Genomic DNA, 27092 nt, shown 5'->3' with positions numbered 1-27092 from the left:
AAACCCAAATAATTTAACAACATGAAAGGGTATGGAATTTTTTTCTCATGTAAATGTCAAAAATATTAAACCCTTAATATTGGGTTCTCAAAACACTTCTTTATACACAAATTATTATAATAGACGGTCTAATTTTAATATAAAATTAGACAATGCAAACCTACGTTCTCCTAAGAAGCCCATTCAATTTCTCTCTAACCTAACACTATTTTTAAGTATCTTGCACCATCCTAGTCGTCCATTCTCTTCTCCTTCTTTTATTTCCCTTCTAAATTTCGAATCAGAACAAACAATTTTTAAAAATAGTCCGTCAGTCTTACAAAATGGATTAAGCTAGTCACTAAATGGATTAAATCAGTCACTAAATGAATTAAAGAATGTTATTAATTAATAGATTAAACTGGTCACTAAATAGATTAAAATGGTCACTAAATAAATTAAAATAGTCACTAAATTAAGAAATATGATTTATTCTCTTCTTAATATTGGGCTTGGGCCGCGCATACTTTTAAATTAAATAAGACGGTCTCTTTTTTGATCCATATGAGCCACGAAGGCAGTACAAAGTAGACGGTCTCTTACAAGACCAACTGCTTCTTTATATCCAATATCCAAAAAAAAAACACTTTTTTTTCTTTTCAAAACACCCACCATACAATTTTTTTTTTTTTTTTTTTTTGCTTTTACAAACAATGTAACGGCTCATATAAACAAACTAAAAGCCTTCTCTTTTTCCAAAATACCAAAAAAATAAAATAAGATAAAAATCAGAAAAATAAAAAAGAAGAAAGAAAATAATCATGCATGGACTTGCACAAGTAGAAAAATACAAACATAAATATAACTCCAAAAAAAAAAAAAAAACAGAATAAAAGAAGAAGCTTTATTTTACCTTACCTTGTATGAAGTTTCTGCTTAAACCTCAACAATCCACTGGAAAAATGCAAATAATGATGAAAAATTAACAACTTTTCTTCTAAGAAAATATCATTTTTTTGGTTTAGATTTTAGAATAACAAGCATAATAAAGATAATAATTTGAAGAGATTATAAAGCAAGAGAAAATAAGGAAAGAAAGAGAAAAACCTTTGTTATTCAGAGTAGTCAAGCTTTTGCTACACTATTCAGTATTCACTAAGCTCTCGCTTGTTTCCTTTTATATGTGGAAATGCTCTGATGATCATACTCTATGTTGTATGTTCTACACTAGCTCTATTACTAGTACTGTAGTCTGTAGTAGTGGACTATGGACTGCTTTTGTCTTATTATTTCAGCAAAAATTACAAAACTTCAGAAAAATAACATTGTGTAACTATTTTCTAAAAGATACTTCCTTTTTTTTTTATAATTGCAACATTTAATTTTTGACACTATTTTTTATTATTTTTTACTAAGCTAGCTCATATCATTATGTAAAAAAAAAATGGTTGCGTGGGTCTTCTTAGAAATAATTTTATACGTAATTAGAGATATTAACATTCAAAGAACCCGTCAAAAAAAAAAACATTCAAAGAAGAGTCTCGATAAATGTGCAAATGGTGTAATTAAAAAAAATAGGCAAAAGCTAATGGAGGCCCTGGGGGCACTAGATAAGAAATATATGGTTCTATTTAATTACTCATATTTATATAAAATAATATAATAATATATAATTCCAATGCAATGCATTTAAATATTTTGCATTTGAATTAAATGTTTTCCCCTTTCCTTTTGAAAAACATTAAAATACTTTTCATTGGAATTATACATTATTCTATTATTTTGTATATATATGAGTAATTAAGTACAATAATATATTTCTTATCTAGTGCCCGGGGTGTCCGTTAGCAAGATCCAAATAAATATTTATTAATATCGTAGAAAAAACTTTATCTACCCAGTGGGTCAACAACCCACTCCTAATAGAAATAAATAAATAGTGGGATCCAACTCATCAATTCTAATAGTTTTTTTAATGATCTATGTCTAGTAAGTTAAATACCTGCCGGGTAGATGTAGCATTGCCCGCATAAGTGGTTCAACTAAGGCTCCGTTTGGTAAGGCGTAAAACATTTTCAGTGTAAAATGATTTTCATGGAAAACAATTTACAATGGAAAACACAATTCCAAAATTAGTTTTCCGTTGTTTGGTTCGATGTAAGAAAAATGATGAGTGAAAGGAAAATGAAAGGAAAAGTAAGGAGGTAGTGAGAGGAGTGTACAAGAGAGATAAGGAAAATAGTTTTCCCTTCATTTTGAAAGGAAAATGGTTTTCCATCATTGGGAGAGTAATTTTACCCCAAGGGAAAATGGTTTTACACTCTTTTGCCAACCAAACAATGTAAAACTGAAAATAGAGGAAAACAGCTTTCCGAGAAAACGTTTTACACCCTACCAAACGGAGCCTAAATGTTTGATGAAGTGCGTTTTTCATATAAGGAGAGTATAATGAATTGAACTGTCGATGAGTTGGACTAATTATTTATGGAAATTAATGGGTAGTTATCGACTCTTTAATGTAAATAAAGTTTTTTCTATAAATAATTTGCAAGAAATTAACATTAAATAAGGTATGGAAACTGGAAAGGCTGGAAATTTTTACCCATGACAGTTGGATATACGTACAGGATTAATTAGCAGCTACTTCCTTCGTCTTAAAATATGGTTCCTATTTCCTTTTTTTTTTCACGGTAATTTATGCAAGTAGATAGTAAAGATTTTTTGTTTATTTAAATAAATATTGTATGGGAAAAGATGATTTCAGGAGAGAGAGTGGAGAATAATTGGGGAAAGAGCATTAATTGTAACATTTTGGTTGAATAAACAAAGGAAAAAACAAAATTCAAGAAGCAAATATGATGGGACACGATTTTTCTAGACAAATTACGAAAAAAATGTGGAATAAAATATAGAAATGAGAACTATATTTTAGGACACCCAAAATGAAAATGGGAACTATATTTTGGGACGGAGGGAGTATGTATTATTTATTTGAGTTAAATTATGGATCAATATCACATTTGCAGCACCATTTAAGTATTAAGATGATGGGTGATATTCTCACCATGGTAACCAAATTTGTTTAGTATTGCTGGTAACTAAATAGATTTAAATTTTTTGATTACTGAATGAATTAAATTGTTTGGTGATAGATTAAATTGGTCACTGAAGTAATCAAACTAATCACTATATTCATAAAGGTGGTTCATCTTCTTTTTAATATTGGACTTGGACTATTACCTAATTATAAATTAAAAATAGACGGTCTCATACACGATTACTGAATGATAAGTATTATTTTCCAATATACCCGACCTTTAGTGTAATTTTTGTTTTATATTGTTTCATTCATTGCACTCTCCTAGGCGAGCAAAACAAGTACAAATGTATAACCAATATAAAAATATTACAAAAACAGAATATCATTAGCAAGTCTTATATACGACTGACCACACATACATAAAAAAATGTGGTTACACGCATAGTGGTGCATGAAAGACTAACTATAATAAGATATAACCCTTCAGTTCATATAAGTAAACCCTAATAATTATAAATGAACCCTACTGTATTAACAAGTAACTCAAAATATTAAGTAATAATTTTGTTTATTAAGGAAGTTTGACTGGTAGTATAATATTCCCTCCGTTTCATTGTAATTGTTACACTTTGATATTTTACACTATTCACAAATTTCACTTTGACCATCATTTGTGATTTATACGTAGATGAAAATATAGTCATGTGAGATCTTGTTAGATTCATCATAACATGTATTTTTTTATTAATATGTACTTTTTATAACTTTTACAAACACAAAACTAAAGATATATGTTCTCAAAGTTTTGCATTGACATGCATGAAAAGTGTAAGTGCGTAGATTAAAATGAAACAGAGGAAGTAGGAGACTGCAACTGGTAGTTGCTCTAGTAGTGTAATTAGTATTGGATGGTAATGGTGGTAATAAATCTCATATACTTAAGATTGAAGATCCATATTGAATTCCTCTACTTTTGAATGGCAATAGTGATTACATTTACTTAATCATTATCATTGGGAACACATACATTACCATGTACATGAACATACACAAAGTTGGTTGATTTTTCAGTTACTTTCAACTTCAACTTAGTGCAAGAATTTGTTGCAGGATACTTAACAATGACTTCATAATCTCCAAGAAGCAACACAACTTCAGAAAACCCTTGTTCGTTGCTTGAAATGTTCAATGGTTTCGAGCTCCATAATTCCGCGATTAGCTTATCAATTACATCTCCAGTTGGTGTGTTCATGTAATGTTTATCAACATCAATCAAACACATTTTGCATTTCTTACTAAATGGCGAAGTTGGCCATATCACAATCCCTTTAACAGCAGGATGTGAGTATCCTTCTCTCAGAACTTCCTCTAGGTATTGTGCCTGTATATAATTTTAAGTCAACGAAAAAACCAATAACCAAACACTTTTTTTGGCCGTGTGACCAAATTCAAAAGCCGAAAGCCATTTAAAAAATATGGCCATTGATCGAAACTATATTGTAAGAACAATTTCTTAGATAGAAGTATGTAATAAAAGGAAAAGTTACAGTACCTGATTCTCCCCTTTATCAACAAACACTTCTGTAAGCCAAACAGGGAATCCCATTGAAGCTAAATAGTCCATTCCTGCTCTCATGTAAGCAAAATTAGGCTGCCCAGGAGCGAACCGCGATTCCAACCCTATTCCTACAGGAATGATTTTATTACCACCATTCATTTCTCTATAAAATGACACTATGTTCTTCAACTTTCTTGCATATTTTGCAGGCATTGATGCTTCATCTTCACTAACCTCTATCGTATTATAGTCATTCATGAACAAAATCGGCTTTTGATCAAGCTCGTATGTCCTAGAAAAGATCTCTGCTGAAGCATTTTTACCAAGTTTATCTTCAAAGTAGCTAAAATGCAAGTTCTCATTCATAACATCCCAATGAATCAATCTCCCTTTATACCTTGAAACAACCGATTTTAGCCTCTTTTCGACTAATTTTTTCAACTTCTTTGAGGCGATTTTGGTTGTTAACCAAGTAGGTTGGTACTTTGGATCATCCCAAAATATGTTGTGACCTCTAACATCAATGTTATTTTGCTCACAAAATTGTAGCATTGCATCAGGAATGGTGTAATTTTCTCGTCCTACCGCCTTTTTTTCAGTGAAATACCATTTCATTTCATTCCCAAATGCAGTAACTGAAAATCTTGAGGCAAACCAATTTCTGTACTTTGTGTTGTTTAGAATAAACTCGTTTATTTCACACCCTATAGGAAAACTTGACTTTATTTGCTTCAATGTAATTGTTGCTCCTGCTAATGAAGTATTATCTTTGTTTCTCACTTGGAATTTTACCTTTTGCTTTCTTACCTACATGAACAATCATATCTTGATCAGGAGGGTTGCATCCAATACTTCATCTGTTTTATGAGGTTCTACTTGCTTACCTTTATAAAACACGAAGGTAAAAGATCTTTGACGACCATGATTTGTAAATTATGTATATGAAAAGATCATACATACATACATTTAGGATGTTAAATTCGTTTTAATTTATAATTTCAAAATCCTGGTTTTTCATTATTTTTACTTGTACGTGATGAAAGATATTAATGGTTATGCTTGAGTGCTGGAGACTATGCAAAAACCTAGAGAACACCGAGTACAACATACTACCTCTACTGTCATTTAATTGCAACACTTTCAGTTTTGACACTATTCACAATCACTCATATAACTAGACCTGGGCATGGGTCGGGCCGGGCCTGTTCATGGACTTGGCCGGCGGGCTTAGGGAAATGACGGGTCGGACATGGCCCGAGCCCGTGAGTGGCGGGTTGTGCTTGAAATTTCCAGATTTTGTCCACGGGCCTGGCCCGTGTTTTATGTTGTTTTTTTAAATTTTTGATAGTTTTAGGCTAAAAAACAAAGGAAAGGAGCGTTCGGCCCACAGGCCATCTAGGCGGGCTCGTGCCAGTGTGTGCCTGAAATAAAATTTCTTGACGTGACAAGCCCACGGCCCACGTAGCGAAAAACGGGCCGGGCCTCGAGCGGGCTCGTGCCGGGCCCGCGTGCTGGCCCGACCCATGCCCACCTCTACATACATATAACTAGCTTTTGTGTTCTATATGTATGAAAATATGTAATCATGTGAGATCTTGATTGATTCATCTCAATGTGATAATAAAGATATTAATAATATAAATTGTGCATTGGTAAGCGTGAAACTGAAATTGTTGCTTAATAAAAACGGAGGAAGTATGCGAATAGGAGTAGAATGATAAAAGTTAATTGCATTTTTTACCTTTGAAATGGTAGTTTCTTGGTGCAATCTCCATTGCTTCTTAGTAAATGGTTGTAATGATACATTATCAACCCAGACTTCAACACTTGTGTTATTGGTCTGCATAAACAAATATTATGTACTTACATGATGCAAAATTAGGTCTACTTCTAAAAATTATACGGCAATATGAAAAATTTGCAACATTATTTACCTCAAAAGTTAAATCAACCGGGCCTGAAAAAGTGGCAACTATGCCACCTTTAAGCATGCTCCAGCACCCTTGCTCAGCAATTACAGTACCCCCATGGAGAAATTTACCAGTAGGGCTTCTAAATTTAACAGCTATTATTTCACTGCCTTCACTTATTTGAATCCATGCTGTAAAATTCAGATTGAATATAATAAATAAGGTTCATCAAACTTTAGAATTGAGAGAATGCATTAGGTGAAATTGATGGCATCAAAAGGTTAATTTGTTTTTTTTGAATTGACCGGGTTTACAATAACTTACTGTGTGTCTGAAAATCATATGATATAGTTAGTTTTCATTTAATATAGTTAGTTTTCCTTTGATATATTCAGTTTTTGTATGATATAATCATCTTTTTTTTTTATTGTTTTATTATTCCAGTCTCAAGGAAGAAAGTTGTAGCCTTTACAGCCACTCATTACAATCATCTTTTATATAGTCAGTTCTTGTATGATATAGTCAATTATTTACTGATATAATCATTTTTCATATGATATAGACCGCTTTTTTTTTCCTAATATAGTCAATTTTTGTATGATAATTCACTTTAGGTGCACAATAAATTATTTTGAACCTGGTCCACTCGAAATGTTTTGAAAAGGTAATCGTACTAAGCGTTGATGGATTAATTAAAATTGTTAACTTAAACATGGTAATAGATCAATTGTTAATGAATAATTTATTCATGTATCAAATCTAAAAAAGGTAAAAATATTTTACTTCCTCCATTTCGTTTTAAATGCAATAAAGGAGTATTTTTTGTGAAATACAAAATATTCCTTTGTTGCATTTAAAATGAAATGGAGGAAGTATAAAAATGACCACCGAAGCATCTCTTTTTTATTATTTTACATTCTATGAGTACATCTAAAAGGTTATAATATGCTTACTTACCTAATACCTTATCAATATTATTTAGATTTAAGACAGATTTAGGATCAAATAAAAAGATTCCTAAAATGAAAAGGATGAAAATGACTTTTTTTGCATTTTTTTTGAACCAAATGTGCATATTTTTTTTGTAGATATGCAAATATAATGTGTGACTTTCCAACACAAAAACAGGGAGGCAAACAACCATGCTAATATTTTGGCAAAAGAGGTTTACACAAAGAAAGTAATTTGGATAACAATATGGATTAAAATTAATCTTACTGGCTAATGACTTTTTTTTATTGTTTATGATGTATGTGAGCATGCTTTCCTTCAATCCCGATAATATGCCATGGGCTGTAACAAACACATATCATGTACTTCTGATTGTTTTATTCGTCCTATAACTTAGCAAATATTTCCTATATTTTAGTTTCAGTAAATCGAACATTTTTTATCAACTAACGTTGACGAGATCTTTTACACTATTGTATATAAGAAAACATGTAATTAAGTGAAATCTTGTTAAATTCGTCTCATGTTAGGATTTCAAATATCAACTTTTTAAATTTTTTTTACTTATATATAATTAGAATCATTTAATATTCGAATAATTATCTTATAACAACATTAGAGAAGTTTCCCACCACTTTCGGCGAGTGGACTAGCCTCCTGCGGGAGTTTGCATAATTGCATGGGTAACTCAAAAGGCAGCATCCCTCCCAGCTAAGATTTTTTCCATACCCAAGGCTCGAACCCGAGATCTTGGTTAAGGAGCGAGAGACCCTTAACCACTCATACCAACCCCAATTAATACAATTCCTTTTGGAAAAATCAAGCATTAGTTAATTAGTTTATCATCATCACTTATTCAACACCAAAACAAAGCTAAAACAAAAGAACCATGAGAGAGAGAGAGAGAGAATCTAGAGAGAGAAACAAGGAATCCCCATGGATCACTGTCACTCGAATGAAAACCAAACACCAACAACCTCAAGCATCCAAAACATGTTTCATAAACCATCTACATCCATCAATAACAGTGATTGAAATCTCACAAATATTTCGAATTCATGGAGCGATTTTGAGCATTACCATCCCTGCATCCCAGAGAAACCCAAACCACAAATTCGCCTTTGTCCAATACTATTTCTCACAATCACTACAAACAGCCTTGAGAGATGAAAATGGAAGATGGTTGAAGGGATCAAGAATCACTGTATTCCCAGCCAATACGATAAACCAGCACCAAACAGGTCACCTCAAAACCACAAACCTCAACCCCAAACGACAATCCAGCAGCCCCCTAAACCAACCATCACCAATCAAAACAAACCAAAAACAAGCCTTAGAGACGACAGGTCATATAAAGAAGTGACAAACTTACAAACCAAAAAGATGAACTCAAACAAACAAACCAACACTGAAAAGCAAGCTGCAGAGCCGACACCAAACGACAAACCTAAAGTTACTCTCACCAAACCAAATCCATCGCGTCACAGAATAATGAGCTCCAGATGCTTGGGTGAGGAGACTGAAAGAGCAAGGGCAGCACTAAAGGAAATAGAAGTTGAAGGGGATTTTGCAGCCGCTATTGATGGTGGAGGATGCAATGAAAATGATGAAATGTTACTAAGAAGTGTGATTGGAGTTACAGACTCAATACACTCAGCAGAGGCTATAATGGATCACATATTAGCAGAGGGAGTGAACTGCTTGTCCATTAGGTCAATGGGGGGAATGCAATATCTTATAACTTTCAACTCAATAGAAGACAAGCACAGCATGATTGAAAGTAAGTGGCTAGAAAGGTGGTTCATAGCGATTCGTAATGTCAATAAGCATAGCGCTGCACTATGGAGGGAAACCTGGGTGAACATATATGGAACACCACTCATTGCCTGGGGATACGAAAACTTTCACAAAATAGGGAGTGTTTTTGGACGAGTAAAATCAGTGCTATACAAAAATCTTGACTGTGCTCAAGTCCTGATCATCACAGATTGTCTTTTCGACATTAACTGTCAAGTGCAGCTACAAATTGATGATGTCCAATACCCTATTTTCATATCGGAAAAACAGCAGATCCAGTGTCAGAAATCAAGTCCAAGCGATGGTGGAAGAAAATTGGACCATGAAGAAAATTCAAACAGTCCCATGCAGTCAGTCCCAGGTAAGTCCCCTTCCACTGAAAAGTCACAGCTTGAAAAAAGGAAAACAAAAAGTATGGATTTTTCTGATAATGACGTGGGCAATAATGAGGAGAATGTAGAAAGTCTTGTCAAGGAACAAAGTCAGAATTTATTGCTTGCAAAGTCCAATGTGGAATTAAATCACCTTGGGGAAAATAAAAACCCACAAGCCATCATTTCACTTCCCAAGAATCCCAATCATCTCTCTCCAGAAAAGGCGGCTCATAAAGGGTCAAATCACAGCCCAAATGAAAAGGATGCAAAAGCAAGTCAAACTCATATCCCAAATCACCTTCCCTCAACTGAAAGCCATAAACAAAAAATGCAAATAACAGAAAGCCCAAAACAACACAGCCCAATAAGACCTATAAACACAATAAGCCCTCAAGCCTCGCCCATCATGTTAAACAACAAATTTGGGCCGCTCTTGCGACCAAACAAATCAAAAACCTCGTCCATATCTTCATCAAATTCATCAGTCAGTTCAGGACCTCTTTTCCCACCTGGGTTTGAGGATTTCATACCAGCCCAAACAAAAACTGAAAAAGAAAGAAGAAGGGAGAAAAAAATTGAGAAAAAGAAGAGACTAAGAGAGCAGATGCCAGAGAAGGAAAAAACTCAAAATCCACCTTCCCTCAACAGAATTAATACCATTCACATTGATGATGTCATCAAAATGGCAGAAGATATTGGACTCACCTTCAATGGCACCCTAACAGAATTAAAGAAAAGAATAGGGGCAGTCCTGGATGCTCAATGGCAAAACTGGGAGGCAAACGCTTCCTAAGTCACTCGATAGTGATCTCATCACAAACTGATTGTTATAATGTCACTGTTATCATGGAATATTAGAGGTCTCACAGCAAGACCCAAAAGATGTTCTCTCAGGAAGATAATAGCGAATCATGATCCAATGTTTGTGTTCATTCAAGAAACAAAGATGAATGACATAAACAAGAAAGCAGTAAAATCCTTCTGGAAAGCAGACAATATCGAGTGGATTTTCAGCCCATCTGACGGAAACTCGGGAGGAATATTATCTTTGTGGAATGACAAGGGGTTCAGCATGAAATCCAACATCATAAATAAACATTGGATAGCGATCAGTGGTTGCTTAAGCACAATGAATTTCGAATGTTCCCTCATAAATGTGTACAACCCATGCGACATTGCTTTGAGGAATGATGTCTGGAGAGAGATCACTGATTTTATTCAATCCAATCCGCTACCTTGCCTCATCATTGGGGACTTCAATGAAGTCCTAAAAGCCAAAGAAAGAGGTAGTCTCTCACTCTCTCAAACTGGTGTTACTAACTTTAAAAAATTTGTGCAGGATTCTCACCTCCTTGAAATCCCATCGTCAAGTGGAGGATTTACGTGGTTTCGAAGCAACTCGAGAAGCATTCTTGATAGACTCTTTGTTCACACAGAATGGATAACAAAGTTTCCAGCACTCAAAGTAACTCTTTTGCAAAGGGGAGTGTCAGATCACTGCCCACTATTGGTACACTCCAAAGAATTGAACTGGGGACCGAAACCTTTTCGGTTTCAAAATTGTTGGCTGACTGATCATAGATGTCTGGAAATAGTGAAAAAAGTATGGCAAGAATCGGCAGCATTACACACTATGGAGAAATTAAGGGAGGTCAAGAAGCATCTCAAGACATGGAATCATGCAGAATTTGGGAACATAGACACAAGCATTAAAAAGTGTGAAGATGAAATTCAAAGGTTAGATGAAATCAACAACATCAGAGACCTTGATGAACAAGAACTGGAGGAAAGAAAAAAGGCTCAAACAGAACTGTGGATGTGGATCAAAAGGAAAGAAATGCACTGGGCTCAGAACTCGAGAATAACATGGCTTAAAGAAGGTGATCGCAACACAAAGTTCTTCCATGCTATTGCCTCCAACAAGAGGCGAAAAAATTCCATAACTAGCATTGATATTGGAGGGCAGAATATTGATGAACCCTCCCGCATCAAGTTCGAAGCCACTACCTTCTTCAAAAATATTTTCAAGGAAGAACACTACTCAAGACCGGTCTTCGAAAACTTAAACTTCACACATGTTTCCCAGGAACAGGCTGCGCAACTTACATTACCTTTCTCATGTGAGGAGATTGACAATGCAGTGGCATCATGCAATGCGGACAAGGCCCCGGGGCCGGATGGATTTAATTTTAAATTCATCAAGAGTGCATGGGAGATAGTAAAACAAGATATTTATGAGATTGTTCACAATTTCTGGGCCTCATCTCACTTGCCGAAGGGGTGCAACACAGCCTACATTGCTCTCATTCCGAAAATCGACAATCCATCGAATCTCAAGGATTATAGACCGATAAGCATGGTAGGGAGCATTTACAAAATAATAGCAAAGATATTGGCGAGGAGGCTTCAAAAAGTTGTTAATTCGCTTATTGGGCCCCTTCAATCATCATACATTGAAGGCCGGCAAATTCTTGATGGAGCTTTAGTAGCGGGAGAAGTAATAGACTCATGCAAGAAAAGCGGAAAGGAGGCTATTCTCTTCAAGCTTGATTTTCACAAAGCATATGATAGCATCTCTTGGGGTTTTTTAAAGTGGACGATGGAGCAAATGAAATTCCCACCTAAATGGTGTGAATGGATAATGACATGTGTCTCAACGGCATCGGCCTCAATTTTGATCAATGGTTCCCCTTGCACTCCATTCAAACTCAAGAGAGGATTGAGGCAAGGTGATCCATTATCCCCCTTCTTATTTGTGCTCATCGGAGAAGTGCTAAATCAAGTAATAGCAAAAGCGATTCTCAAGGGGCTATGGAATGGAGTAGAGGTGTGTAAAAAGGGACTAAAGGTCTCGCATCTTCAATATGCGGATGATACTCTCATTTTTAGTGATGCTAAAATGGAATCACTAAAAAACATCAAAAAGGCTCTTATTCTCTTCCATCTAGCTTCGGGACTTCAAGTAAACTTTCATAAAAGCTCAATTATGGGGATAAACACATCTAAAGAGTGGCTTCAAGAAGCCGCGAACTCCCTCCTTTGTAAAATAGGCAACATCCCCTTCACATATTTGGGATTGCCTATTGGTGGAAATCTCACTCGAGTTCAAGCTTGGGAACCAATTATAGAAAAAATCTCCAAGAAGCTAGCAACTTGGAAAGGCAAATTGCTCTCAATAGGTGGGAGATTAACCTTGATTAAATCTTCTTTGGCCAATCTTCCACTATATTATATGTCACTCTTTCCTATTCCCAAAGGAGTAGTTGGTAAGATAAACAAAATCACAAGGCAATTCTTGTGGTCGGGTAATATGGAAAAAAGGTCTCTTTCTCTTGTATCCTGGAGCATAGTTCAACTGCCGAAAACATTAGGAGGGCTAAGTATTGGCAATATTATTCATAAAAATATTGCAATGCTATCTAAATGGATATGGAGGTTTCTTCAAGACCCATCTCCCTTTTGGTGCAAAGTGATTCGCGAAAAGTATAAGTATGCGCCTGAATTATCAATTCTGGACTTTGAAGTCCCAAAATCAGGCGGCCCATGGAGGTATATATGTGCAGCAATTTTTCATCACTCAGATGCCAAGTCAATAATGTGTAAGGGCATTAGAAAGAGCATCGGTAGCGGCTCTCAAACCCGATTCTGGCTAGACCCGTGGCTGTCTTCTTCTCCTCTCAAAAAAGAATTTCCGAGACTATATGCAATATCAATTGAGCCCAATGCAGTAGTGGCTTCATATGGGTTTTGGGAAGGCTTCAACTGGGTCTGGAGTTTTTCATGGAAAAGAGAATTTAGGCCGCAAGATCGTGTTGAAAAGGCGAGACTTGACTTCATGCTGCAGCAGGTTCATCCAGCGCAGGAGGCCGAAGATCACTTAATATGGACTCATACTAACTCAGGGATATTCTCAACTAAATCCATTACATTAGAGCTTGATAAGCTCCGCCCCCCAGTGTTTCAAGATGCTATAAAAGGAGTATGGAAGGGGCTTGTGCCCCATAGAATTGAGTTATTCGTATGGCTTGCCTTGATGGATAGAATAAACACCCGAAGCAAATTGGCAAACCTTGGTATAATTCCAATGGAAAATAACTTATGTCCATTATGCTCGAACAACCCCGAGTCGAGCGAACATCTGCTACTCCACTGCAATTTCGCTTCACAATTATGGACATGGTGGCTGAATTTATGGCAAGTTAGTTGGGTCTTCCCATCATCTCTCCGAGATAGTTTTTTCCAGTGGAAATGGATGAGGAAATCACCTTTTTTCAGCAAAGTGTGGGCTGCTAGCTTCTTTATATTGTTATGGTCCATATGGAAAGAGAGGAACAATCGTATTTTCAGCAACAACTCATCAAGCATCAAAGACATGAAAGATTTGGTGTTACTCAGACTAGGATGGTGGATATCGGGGTGGAACGAGGATTTTCCATACTCACCAAATGATATAGTGCGTAACCCGTTATGTCTTCAATGGCGAAAAAATCAGGTGCATGGCGCAGGTATGATTTCCTCAAAAAGTGAAGTAATATGGTGTCCTCCACAAAAGCATGTTATTAAATGGAATGTGGACGCTTCTGTCCAACCTTTTGGCTCACTCTCAGCAATTGGAGGTGTTCTAAGAAACCACAAAGGAAACTTCATGTGTCTTTTCTCCTCGCCAGTGCCATTCATGGATATAAATAATGCAGAAATTCTTGCAATACACAGAGCAATAAAAATATCTCTAGCGTGTGAAATGGTAAAAGGGGCAAAAATAATTCTAGAGTCTGATTCCGAGAATGCAGTTCTATGGAGCAATGTGGAAGAAGGTGGGCCGTGGAATCTGAAGTTTCATTTGAACCTCATTAGAAATGCCCGCAAAAATGGTCTTGATATATCAATAGTGCACAGGAGGAGAAGTGCAAACTTTGTGGCAGATTCATTGGCAAAGCAAGGCCTCCACCGCCAATCCGAATTCCTCGCATGGTTATAAGTCAAGTGCTGCAGCGCCTTCTGATTAGGTCCTGGTACAAGGTGTGTGCTTGTTTGAGTGATTGTTCAGCAACATTCCCTTGCAATCCCATAGTCTGTAGTCTTTCATGTCTTAGCTCAGTTATCTATTTTCCATGTAGTGGTTCAATGTGGAAGATGTAATTCATAGCATAGGAGAAATGCAATTGTAAAGTGAATTAAATGTAACTCAACAATGGATAGGGACTCCTCTCTATAGGGTGTGCTTATGCACTATAAAAATGTCGCCCACCTAGTGGGGGAATACCTTATTTTGAGTAGAGGCCTTATCCATTTTATTTTTGACATTGATAATAAAATTGAGAAGAAATTATCAAAAAAAAAAAACAAAGCTAAAACAAAACAAAATTTGAAAGAAAACAAAAGGACAGACAACTAGTCCTTGCATTATTGTCGATTCATTGCATGCCCCATACTTGTTAATAGACAAAAGAGGATAAAGAAACCCATGATTTAAAGATGAGAACATATGAGCCTTTAGAATCCAATGTCAATCAATTAATAAGAATGTAACTTAATCAACAACTAATTATGTCAAAGTAACTTATAATTAGCTGAAAACACGAACATAATTAGGCTTAGCTTGCTTAAATTTCATGTTAAAGGTGAAAAAGAAGCTTACATTACCTGAAAATGCATATAATTTGCCTTTTATAAGCTGAACCCTTTGAGAAGGGCCATCAGATGGTTGTGTTCTATTAATGGCCACAATGTACTTGTTCCCATTGCTTGTAATCCTTTCTTTGATATTCCCATGTCCGAAATTTGTCCATCGTTCGATACCATTATCGAATTCTGGATTTTGTATGATCCCTCCACCATATTGAGCTTTCCAGGCTTCTTTTAAACACTTCAAAATGACATAAAAGTGAGTCATATACTTTTTTACGTGCATCATGAATAACGTACATGTTTCTTTATAAAGACGATGTAGACCCTTTGGCCAAAGATCTCAAATCAACTAAGATTTGGACCTTTTACTTCAATTTTCAATACAATTCCAAAGATTAACTAAGAGTTACATGAATTTTAATAAAGATGTTCGAAAGATTAATGAGTTTAATACCTCTGTAGTTGCTGAATAGTCATATGTCAAAGCTTGTATGGTATCCCCTGCATTAGCTAAAACCAAACTTTTTTTTAGTAAAAGATTCACAAACTTCACAGCATCTTCATACTACTATATATCATATATGTAACACGTTTAGCAACGTGTCACAGACTCTTAGCTTGTATGAATATATATTCTACGTTATTCAAACTCTTCATTAATTAATCCGATACAAAACATAAAATCTTACCATGAAAACTCGCACTTACCTTTAATCTAACCAAGAATTATGAAATAATTACACGAGGCTAATCCTAGAGGGCTCGAATTCCGGAGGAAGGAAGAGAGACAAACCTAGAAACAACAGAAAGAATGGATGCCATAACAAGAAGGTAATCTTCATTTCTTGGGAGAATTTTAAGCAATGAAAAGAGGTTTTTCTCAACCTAGGAAGTGTTAAGAGGATGTTTGAATCTTTATATAGTACTAGGAATCTAGGATGTCTTAGAAATTTTACAAAGAAGTAAAATTATGAGTTACAGCTTACAGCAAGTGAAGTAAGCGTTAGAGTTAAGGGACAAAGACATCACCAAAAACTGACCTGCACAAGATATTTTTTGAAAACTTTATAGCAAAAAGGGTAGGATAGTGTGACAAAAAAGGACATGTTTCATTTGCTTTAATTTCTGGGATTTTTGTCTTCTTTGGAAATTTTAATACTTCCCTCGTTTTTATTTAGATGTTATACTTTTCAAATTACGGATTCCTAGGGAATTTTTAGAGAGGAGAGAGATAGAAAGAAAGAAAACAAAAGGGTCCCATGTGAACATGTGATAGGAGAGAGATAGAGAGAAGTTATTATCCAAAATAAAAGTGTAACATCTAATTTGAAATTTCTTAAAATAGAAAGTGTAACATCTAAAAAAAACGGAGGAAGTAGTATCATTCAATTAAGGCCTACTAGGATGGAGAGTTGGTAGTTCAGTGGAGTACCACCTTGAATTTCAGGGCATTATCCAGGGTACGAATTCTTATCCCAATAATATGTTGAGCATTTAATTATGGACTGTTTAGTCTTGTACCTAACCTCTGAACTGGTGTGCTTTACAGACTAGTAGCCTTACATGGACAATCTTCTGATTAATTATCTTTCTTAATAAAAAAAAAAATTAAGGCCTATTTTTTGCACATGTTACATAAAATGTGCCAATATAATAATATGTGCAAGAAATATAAGAAGGAATACCTAATTTTCATCCTAATATCCTATTAAATCTCTCCATCCTAATATCCTACTACTATTGAAGAGATGATGCTGAAAGAAAACAAGCTAAGCTGACTTTGCAGCTGAACATAAATGCACAATACTCAATGTAAAATATAAAGAATAAGAACAAACAAACCGACCTATGAGAATATGGGTGGACCATTATGAATCAAGATGCACTTATTTTCCAATAATAGGTGATTAATTTGACAACTTTGATGGTTAGGACTTGTAAGAATATTGGAATTACTCTTTCTTTAAAAAATTATAACTTTTTATTATCTATACTAATATATTAGAAGGTGTTACTTAACAATAAAGTTGTAAGATTTTATCCTGTGATTTCAAGTTTATATTACTAAAATCCTAATCCCTAATCAAATGATATTTGGTGTTATAATTATAAAATAAAATATATTAATAAATAAAAATCATAATTACCCACGCCTAAATACTAGTTCTTTTTTGTTGTTGTTGTTGTTGATTTTCAGTATTTTTGAATGAATTAGTATGAGACAATCTCACTCAAAACTTGTTCTTTCTTAATGCACGATCCTTATATCATTCCCTAGTATACTTGGATCGATGTTCTACCTCATGTTTGACCCTTATGAGTATGATAGTATCATGTACCTTGAAGCCTTGAAGGAAGACAAAGAAACAAAATTCGAAGTAGAAAATAATGTCACTTTTTACTAAATGTTTTCCTTATAGTAGGTCACTTATTACGTACACAAATAAATATTCTTTTTACCTAAAAACACGAAAATTAAGGGATTTTGTCTCATGATATGAACCATATACATTGGCATAATGCTGTAATTAATATTAATCAATTTTAAGGTTATAATAGCAAGTGGTGCAATTTTTTGAATCCAACCCATGTATTTGGGATATTGCTTTGTGTTTTATGAATTTGATTCGTTTGACTGAATACTTATATTACATATAGTATCAGTATGAATCATGATTCATAAATGACATATAATTAACAGTAGATCCCTTAATTTGCAAGCGATTGATTTTGCTTAATTGATAATTCCCTTAATTTGGGTGAAATCTTGTCAAGAAGAATTATATATTCCCTCTATTGTAAAGGGGGTAACGAAGAGAACTATGAAGATAACGAAGTGAATATGGGCCATAATGCTACCTTTGGTGGACGATATAGAGCAAGAACTGGTTTTTTTAGATGGTCTAACCCAATGTCTATGGTCAGACTAATTAACTTTTTACATATACTTCGTCCGTTCTATAATTATTGCAACATAACTCCTTAACACGTGTTTTAAGAAATCCACAAGAGAATAGATATAAAAACAGACACAACAGTGTAAAAAAAAAAAACAGTACGAGGTATGACAAACCGCCCACATGTGTTCATTCAGTTGTTGAGGAGAAATGACTAACAAAATACATAAGGGCCCACGATTCAACATGTGGGCCGCATTCTTGGATTAGCCAACACGACCCAACCCAAAACCAACACATTAAGCAGTAGGCCCTATGTCCGCCTTATTCACGAACATCTTTTTTTAGATAAGTAAGATGAATGACCCTATTGAAGTGGCACCTCACTCAGGTTTAGCCAATCAGGTTTGCAGGCCAGACTCCTTAGAAACGAAGGAGGCGATAACGGAAACCTTACCACCAAATAGCCTTTAATGGAGAATGATCCAATGACCTCTATGAGGTAAACATAACTCATTACAACCTTGCTTCGTTTCTATTTTAGTATGTTTCGATTTAAATACCTACCAACTTAGAGCCAATGTATTTCCTGATTTCTATCCACATTGTGAGGGTATCATATTCTTTGTCCTCCTCACTATATGGAAGTTTTTATTGATTTCTGTCAACTTCAAAAAGCTGGCATTTTATAATGTATTCTACAGACTACATCACAAAGTTATCATCCAATTATTATATAATCTTGACCTAATCCAAGTACTCCAAATGAATAACAATTCTCTACTCCTTGGACCACTTAAATGCACCCGATAATTGTCTTATTACACAACATTGGAGGCAAATTATAAGAACTTTAGTATGTGTTTTACTCCCTCCGTCTTTTTTTATTTGCTACAAGCACTTTTTCACAAAGACCAAGGAGGGAGTGGGGACCATTGACATAAATGGAATTAACAAAAAAGCAAATAGGTAAATTGTGGGACCTATGTATTATATATGGAAACATTTACAAAATCAAGAAGGAAGTGATGGCAAATTTGTAAATAAAGTGTGGGACCTATGTACTATATATGGAAATGTTTGCAAATGTAGCAAATAAATTGAAACACCCTTAAATGGCAAAATGTAGCAAATAAAAAAAGACGGAGGGAGTATGTTGTTATATTTTTTGGGTGAGAAATGGACAGAAAATTAGATCAACATAGTAATAAGTTCATGTTCTTGTAACTTGTAAGTTTTAACTTAGCCTTCATTACTCAGAAAATTCTTCAAAATGTTGTGCAAAACAATAATGATCTAGTGCAAGTTTTTCAAACACAATTTCCACGATTGAATTGAATTCCACTAACACAACAAAATTAAATTAATATCCGAGAATTACCTGATTCTACACATCTCAATCACTACAATTATCTAAGGCTATCAGTAATTTTAAATTACCACTACAAAACATATACCATCATAAATCATATCCTTCTCAGATACTCCCTCGATTTTTTTACTTGAAATCTTGACACCATATTCTACACAACCCAACCACCACAATCATCTAGCATATCACCAATTATTTGAAGCAGAAATAAACTACTGCATCACCATAACCTTATAGATCCCTATGAGATACCCACCACAATTATCCAACAAAACACTAGTCACTTGAAGCACCAATCCAAATTATTTACCCACCATCACAATAATCTAACCACAAAACATTTGAGGCACTTGTACAAGATATGTATGTAGCTTCAGTACCTTATCCCTGTGAATTTGCACACCATATTCTCTTCATCTCAATTCTAAACCACTACAACTATGCAACATACAACTAGTCATTTATAGCACCACTAAGATATTCGCCACCATAATCGTCTGAAGTATTCCAGCAAACACGTACCTCCACGACCACGTAAAAAGCCATCATACCTTTCTAAAATACCACCATTAGGGGTTGGATTGTTTGACAACTCACTTGAATTTGTGCATATTCTCAGCTGTACATTCCAAATTTCAGCCAGCAACTAGAATAGTTTCTTGATCTAAAATTTTCAGAGAACACCCATTGAGATCAGCTGGTAGTCTTCAGGGAATGGTCTGAGTTAAAAAGTTTCAGCTCCATATATGACACTTCAACTTCAAAGGTATTATAATTTACATCAAATCAGCTACAAGAAAATTACAGTGAGTGACACATGTGTAATAATAATACTATTTACAAAAAAAAAAAAAAAGTTTTGCATGCCAAAATGATGCAGGATTACGTGCTCTAATTGCTAAATGCGTGTCTTCCCTACTTAGAACTACCTGGAAAATCCAGATCTGATGAAATTCTTTGCTCATGTTCGCTGTTTTCCTGCTTCTTGAATTCTGTTTCAAAGTCAAGTGCAAACCCAGCAGAGCAGCCATACAAATTTCGATCCCACTGGTCAAGGAAAGCCTTCTTCGGGCTATTCTCTAAAGGAACCGACAAAGTATCGACGTTGCTTGTTGAGCAATCATCCAACTTCTGCTTCTTCCGAGGAGATGTGGGACCTGGGGAAGCTTCCCTAACTGGCTGAGTGTCTGGTGACTTTTCTCGCTCCTCTTCTTGATTGCTGGATGACGGAAGCGTTTCAGAAGCTTTAAGGACACTGCCCAATTTCTGCTGCTCCTCTATGATTTTCTGTAGATACTTCCCCTGAGCTTCAATTCGCATTTGTAACTGCCTTTGCACCTTCACGAGTAAAAAAATAGTAACTAAGCAAGTATGTCTCACAGATTACATATGTTCAGTTCACTGATTATAGGAGCAAATATTTCTAGATTCATGTCCACAAGTTGGTATCCTAATCCATGTCATCACATAATTTCATCATAAATTCGTCAAGCCTTTCTTATGTGAGGATGAAATATATATTTGTTAAAAGATAATTACAGATGTAATCATTTCCAACAAAAAAGCAAAATGGGACCGTAAAAATGTACCTCAAGCTGCTCATGAAGACGTTTCTGGACCTCCATTTGCATTTTCAGGGCCTCGTTAATCTGTAATCCTCTGAAAGCAGTAGATGTAGGTGTCAGTAATAAATGGAAGCATCTAAATTCCTCAAATCACATTTTACCTGACATGGCTCAAATAACTACAGAAGTGTCAAAAACAAGCAAGTGAAGAGCGGGTGATAAAAGGAAACACTCACTGAGAAGAATCTGTGTTTGTTAGGCCATCTATAGAAGCTTTCTTTTCATCCTTGGAACCTATTACAGTCAAGAAACTTCAACATTGAATACGCAACAAATGAGGAAAATAAATCAAAATCAAGGACTATATAGGCACCTGTACCATCACTGGGCGACTCTGGCAGATACTTGGCAAGGCGATACTTCTGCAGAAAGAGAAATTTAACTTGATTGAGCACCATTAATGGAAATTTCAAGAAACATAAAAAAAAACATTAAAATTACGTCTTTACTAGAGTATAGATTATGGACCATGAATGTGACATATGAGCAAAGGGAATAAATTAAGGTAAAGACCTGTAAATGACTTTTCACATGGTAGATGGTAAGTCCAGGCACACCCATCACTCTTAGAACTCCTTTTGGAGTTGCCCCTGCAAAGCAAAAATAAGAAAAATGAAACCCTAATGCGCAAGAGACCAATATTTCCTTTGTAGACAAATTTATTGCATAAAGAACCAACAATTTCGATAAGGAAAAATTAACACCAACCGACCAACTATACCCGCTCTTCTTTAAACAGTCATCACTATTCATTAACTCTATACAGTCATAACTTTAGAAATGTCTTCCCAAAACAGTCCCATACGACAGAAAGCTATTTAACATGTAAAAAATATTTATTATGAGAAAGTTTGCTTTTCTCTCCCCTTATCCATCACCAATGCCCTTCCTTTCTATGTGTTTAACAAGTTGTAAGTCATGCAGGACTGATATAGGAAGACACCCCAAAGTTTGGACTATGTTGAGTTGATTAATAGTTGCATCCATCTAAAGAAAAGGGGGAAACGTTGAGACTCATGGGTCAAATATTCGTTTCTATAATGGTCATATACTTATGCATGCATGTGTACTATATTGTCTACACTCCGAAAGAATCTCACATATAAGAATTGACAAGTTCTAGCTAGTAGAGATATAACACATTTATTGCAATAACAAGCAATAGTACCGAAGTTTCTCTTATGAAAATCTTTATTCATGTTAAGCAAGAGGTCAATCTGTAAAACATACAAACGACAAACCTCAAGCATAATAAGAGAAATAGAAGTTGTTAAATACTTCATTATATAATAATCCAAGATGCTTTACAAACAAGCCCGTTTGAGATGATAGATTAACCAAGACAGGAGGAAACCAATCAAGAAGATGTACAACCAACAAAACTGACTGAACCAACCATATGGCAGATGGGGAAAAAAAGAGGGGAGAGCCACTTGGCGGCCATGTGACTTGTGCACTCTACTGGGAGTACATAATACTCTGCTAATTGTCTTGTTTGAATAATATCTCATGTTTTTGAAATATAGGTTTCAATGCTAGGAATAACAAGAGAATAATGCAAAACCAAAATTGGAACCCAGCAAAACAGAAGAGAAGGCCTCAAAGTGGAAAAGAGAAAATCTTGATTTCCTAGTAACTTTATGACACTGCAACCTCCCCAAAATTGGCATAGCTGGTCTGAATCCTGAAGGATACAACCTCAATTAGACTTTATTGTCTAGCTAGCAAACAAGGCAAGAGTTTTATCCGATGTTAAATAGTACAAGGGACCCCGTTTCCCAGTGAGAGTTCTCACCACAATGTATATAACTAATTGGAGGAAGTAGAGAAAAATGGAGAGTCGAGACATATCTGAAAAGAGCAGGGCAAAAATTAAAATACAAGCCACCACCCAACAACTAGAAGATCGAACTGAAACAGGTGATGAATTTTGATTAACCAAGCTCTGGCATAATTTTAAGGAAATGAAAGGTAGCCTGTGTTCCAAGGCCAAAGACAATAAGCAAATAAGACTTGATTGATGTCACCATGTAGCAGTAACACAAGGAGTAATGATCTCCTATTCCCACCTTTAACCAGGGATCTTACTCACATCCCTTAATTAACATACAACGCAATCAGAAAGACAAAACACAAATTGCAAAAAGGCTATGAGGTTGTAGATAAATAAGTCCATCCAGACTGCCTTATGTCCTACTATGAAAAGTTAAAATCCTAGCGACCATAAAACATTTATAACAACTGCTTCCAGAGGAGTTTAGATTAATTCTATCTATAACGTAAATTCATTGCTAAAAAGAAATACCCACTATCTGGTCCTCCAAGCTGAGTGATGGCATCAACAAAACGGTTGTGAAGATCTTCAGTCCATCTTAGCCGTTGTTTCCCACCTCCGCCAGGAGGAGTTGAGCTTTTCATGGAAGGACTTCCCATCACACCAGCATTTGCTACAGGCTCACTGCCTTGTGTTTTATGTGGCACCAAGCTCACTGTGGAGAACTTTTTGGCGTGGTACATATCGAATAGACTGCAAAATCCAGACAAGAAAAGGAAAAGTAATAGTCTTTGTAAGTACTTTAATTAACTCTGAACTCCTTGTATCTCATTTCCGTTAATTTAAAAGAATAGATTTCATAACCAAATCTAGACACACAAGACTATGGAAAGATTTCACAATAAACTAAGGAAAAATATATAATGTGAACAAGAGTGATTTTGAGGTCTAAGCTAATCCACGAATTTTGAATCTTCATAATCACTCACATTTGTACTCTCTAAACCAGCGACGAAAACACAAAATGATAGTATGATAATCAGCATCCATCAAAAACAATAAGGAAACAGAAAACTCTGCCTAAGTTGCTCGAATTCCAGCTCTCTTGACAAAAGTCCCACTCGGTAAGGGGCCTCAACAACCAGAATACATGACCAATCAATCATTCACATTAAAACCCATGAAAAGCTAGCTCAAACATGGTACTCATAAACTACTCATGCATGCCCTTGACATCCAATGCACCTTATATGCAAGAAACCCTCCCTTCTTTATTCGTCGAAAAGGTAATAGTAGTGTATTTAGAGGGAACGGGAGAAAAAAGAGTGAGACACCAATTCCCATATTTGGATATGGAAATAATTAGGAGCAAACTGAAATTTCTCAATGTTCGAAAGGAAAACGCAAGCTCACTCCTCAAGTCCCATCCTTTCCCTCTCCCTCTCCCTCTCCCTCTAAGATTGCTAACTAAACACAGTGTCAAAAGAACTAAGAATAATCATAACCTTAAATATCAACATTGCATCTCCAAAACGAGACAACAAAATCCCCACTTAAATGTTTGCTCATCATTAGATATTATAAAAGAAGAGGCAGCAATAGTGACAACTTCAAGCCTCTTTAACTGGCAGTACATAACTACATACCAATAACATGATGATTTACTTTTTATTCACAAACATAAGTTATAACAAAAACACTAGCTTATGCTATAATATGGTATTCCATAACATACCCATCAAAAATTGCAATCTTACAACTAAAAAAGTAGCAACAAATGTAATCCTCCTTGAAAAATGTAAGCAAACACACTAAAACTCAAAGAAAATTTTAGCTTATAATCCACAATATTCCACTTCTACAAAGATCAGAAACAAGATATAAATTTCTTTAGAAAAACTAGAATCAAATATCATAATAATTCAACTTTGAAAATATATCACTCCACATACACATACCAATAAAACATAGAGTAAGAGAGAGAGATAGATAACTTACCAGAAAAAAATTTAGAACTTGGCATAAATTGAGGCACCAAAATATGAAAGATGACACCTTTTTTCTGGAAATGAAATCAAAATTCACAAATCCCAAATTGGGTTTTTTTCAGAAAGATTAGTTAATTAGACCGTTACAATCATGAAGTCACTTTTGACCAAAAGAACTCAAATTGAAACCATAAATTGCCTGAAAACAAAGAAGTCAAAATCTGGGACTTTTGACGTACAAAAAGAAGAGAAAGAAAGAAAAATAAAAACCCACTTCAGAAAATAAGGAATAAAATCAAAGGGTAGTTTCAGATTTTGCAAAGTTCAGATAGATTAAGCAGGTGAAATTAATTACCATAAATATGAATAATAATTAATAAGGACAAATTAGAAAAGGAAAAAAAATCAGAGAGAAAGATGAGATTGGTGTTAGTTAATTTGTGGCAGAGGGTTTTTTGTTGCAGAAATTTTGGATTTTTTCTGAGTTTTGTTGTGATTTTAGGGAGGAGAGAGAGAGAAAGTGGGGGACAAAGAAGGGAGGAAGGGAGGAGAGAGAAAAGGGATTTCTGGGATTCAGCCTCTCCTATAGCGTTGGAACGACGACGGTCGACGGCCATTTACACGTTTCACTTTATTTACGCCCTCCGATTTTTATTTGTTTACCTTATCGCTTTTTAAGTTTAAAGTCAAAGTTCATCAACTTTTACCGTATTTTAACGCTAATATACATCACTAAATGTTATCATATGTAGGGATGGAAATGGATCAGGTTCGAGGCGGGTTGAGCTTCACCCGCATCCATCCGCTACACCCGCATCCATCCATTACGCGCATAAGCCATCACTCGCATCCATCCATCTGTCGTCCACCAGGTGGGTCGAGTGGTTAGCGGGTGAGGAGATATATAACAATTTTTACAAAAAATTGTGCCATAAAATACATATTAATTAAAATTTTCAACTAAAAATTTAATAAAGTAAGTAAAAAAAATGTGTAATTGATAATATGGATAATGGGTGGGTATTAAGCAGGTGATGAATCGGGGGAAGGATGAAAAAAATCTCACCGGCATCCATCAATTGCTTCATCCGTCACCCGCATTTCAGGTTTTCACCCGCTTAATAAAACTGGGGTTAAGCGGATGATGGATGATCCATAATCCATTTCCATCCCTAATCATATAAGATCTTGTTAGAATTCTTCTCATGTGTAGATTTAAGTTATCAGGCATTTATAATTTTTCAATACGCGATTGAAAATATGAATGGTCAAAGTGACGTATTGAATATCGTAAAAAAAAAGAAAGGAATATTAATCTTGTTAAACATTCATATAAGATCTTATTAAATTCTTTTATTAATGTTTAGATTTAAGTTATTAATATTTTGTAATTTTTATTAATATACAATTGAAGATGTCAATAGTGAAAGTGATATTTTTGGAGATTGTGAAGGATATCTCTGTTCAAATTAATAACATGGTACTTAGTACTATGCTTTTAGTTGAAAGCTTTCAATGAAAATAACGAACAAAAATGGAGATAAATATGTTTAATGTAGTAGAAATTTTGACTGATTAAACAAAACAAATACTAACTTTAATTGCTTGAAAATTACAAAACTTTATAAGATACTCTAAAGTCGTGTGATCAAGTTGTTCACAATCATAAACGAATCTAAGCATTTCAATGATAAGCTCATCTCCATTATTTAATGAACTTGAAAATTTTATTCATGTTCATTATCTACTTAAAACAAAAGTTTTGGCCGGATTTATTCACAAGTTGTACAAAAATACAGTATATTGGGTTGTCCTAACCAGAGCAAGTTTCTATTTTTCATCAATCATTAATTGGACAACTACTTTAAAATTGCAACAAAGCATGAATCACTAAGTTATAAAAATGGGACGGGTTCATAATTTGCTCCCGTTAGATAATGAAATCTTTTTGGCGTAAATGAGCGACTAAATGCGGTGATATAGATGGAATTCAATCTCAGGTCTTAAGTACTACTAGTAGCGGATGTATGTGTAAGTGAGTAGGGACAAGTGACTCCACTTAGCAAAATAAAAAAGCATGAAAAAGTTGTTCAATCTATAGTTTACAAACCATGTGAGAGTTTAGAGAATTTTAATTGAGGTTTTGTGTAATTCAAGATGTTGATTTGTTGATCGAAATTGGTGCGGAGTTGCAACAAA

The 27092-nt window shown here is 34.9% G+C and overlaps 2 protein-coding genes across 7 annotated transcripts; both read right to left on the bottom strand.

Moving 5' to 3' along the window:
• Positions 1-3937: 3937 nt before the first annotated feature.
• LOC104889668 (hypothetical protein) lies at positions 3938-16240 on the bottom strand. 2 transcript variants are annotated; one of them, XM_010674943.4, is made up of 7 exons: positions 16031-16237; positions 15692-15747; positions 15253-15475; positions 6512-6678; positions 6319-6417; positions 4572-5384; positions 3938-4400 (listed from the first exon to the last, which is right to left on the bottom strand). In XM_010674943.4, the coding sequence occupies exons 1-7, from the start codon at positions 16077-16079 to the stop codon at positions 4020-4022; spliced, it is 1788 nt and encodes a 595-aa protein (XP_010673245.2). In that variant the 5' UTR covers positions 16080-16237; the 3' UTR covers positions 3938-4019. The 2 variants fall into 2 exon arrangements, with proteins under 2 accessions (XP_010673245.2, XP_048495996.1); XM_048640039.2 differs by lacking the exon at positions 6319-6417 and having other exon boundaries at positions 16031-16240.
• Positions 16241-19473: 3233 nt separating this feature from the next.
• On the bottom strand, positions 19474-25500 carry LOC104889667 (myb family transcription factor PHL7). Of its 5 annotated transcripts, XM_048640034.2 has the most exons (8): positions 24904-25500; positions 23441-23658; positions 21645-21721; positions 21445-21493; positions 21308-21365; positions 21096-21165; positions 20436-20844; positions 19474-20296 (listed from the first exon to the last, which is right to left on the bottom strand). In XM_048640034.2, exons 2-8 carry the CDS (start codon positions 23646-23648, stop codon positions 20283-20285), a joined length of 885 nt encoding a protein of 294 aa, XP_048495991.1. In that variant the 5' UTR covers positions 23649-23658; positions 24904-25500; the 3' UTR covers positions 19474-20282. The 5 variants fall into 5 exon arrangements, with proteins under 5 accessions (XP_048495991.1, XP_010673243.2, XP_057249188.1 ...); XM_010674941.4 differs by lacking the exon at positions 19474-20296 and having other exon boundaries at positions 20303-20844; positions 21451-21493; XM_057393205.1 differs by lacking the exon at positions 19474-20296 and having other exon boundaries at positions 20303-20844; positions 24904-25499.
• Between the last annotated feature and the right edge of the window lie 1592 nt (positions 25501-27092).

The sequence above is a fragment of the Beta vulgaris genome, chromosome 3 (assembly GCF_026745355.1).
Source record: "Beta vulgaris subsp. vulgaris cultivar EL10 chromosome 3, EL10.2, whole genome shotgun sequence".
Lineage (NCBI taxonomy): Eukaryota > Viridiplantae > Streptophyta > Magnoliopsida > Caryophyllales > Amaranthaceae > Beta > Beta vulgaris.
Note: the sequence above shows the minus strand (reverse complement) of the source record. Positions and strands in the feature narration are given on the sequence as shown.

What these genes read in the sequence shown, in the direction of transcription:
- LOC104889667 (XM_048640034.2), bottom strand. Translation starts at nt 23,648, where the DNA reads ATGTACCACGCCAAAAAGTTCTCCACAGTGAGCTTGGTGCCACATAAA. An exon ending in GTCGCCCAGTGATGGTACAG is followed by an intron (nt 21,366 to 21,444) that starts GTGCCTATATAG and finishes TGACTGTAATAG; the next exon opens with GTTCCAAGGATGAAAAGAAA. An exon ending in ACAAACACAGATTCTTCTCA is followed by an intron (nt 21,166 to 21,307) that starts GTGAGTGTTTCC and finishes TACTGCTTTCAG; the next exon opens with AGGATTACAGATTAACGAGG.
- LOC104889668 (XM_010674943.4), bottom strand. Translation starts at nt 16,079, where the DNA reads ATGAAGATTACCTTCTTGTTATGGCATCCATTCTTTCTGTTGTTTCTA. An exon ending in ATTCTTTCTGTTGTTTCTAG is followed by an intron (nt 15,748 to 16,030) that starts GTTTGTCTCTCT and finishes GTTTGGTTTTAG; the next exon opens with CTAATGCAGGGGATACCATA. An exon ending in CAAATTATATGCATTTTCAG is followed by an intron (nt 6,679 to 15,252) that starts GTAATGTAAGCT and finishes TGAATTTTACAG; the next exon opens with CATGGATTCAAATAAGTGAA.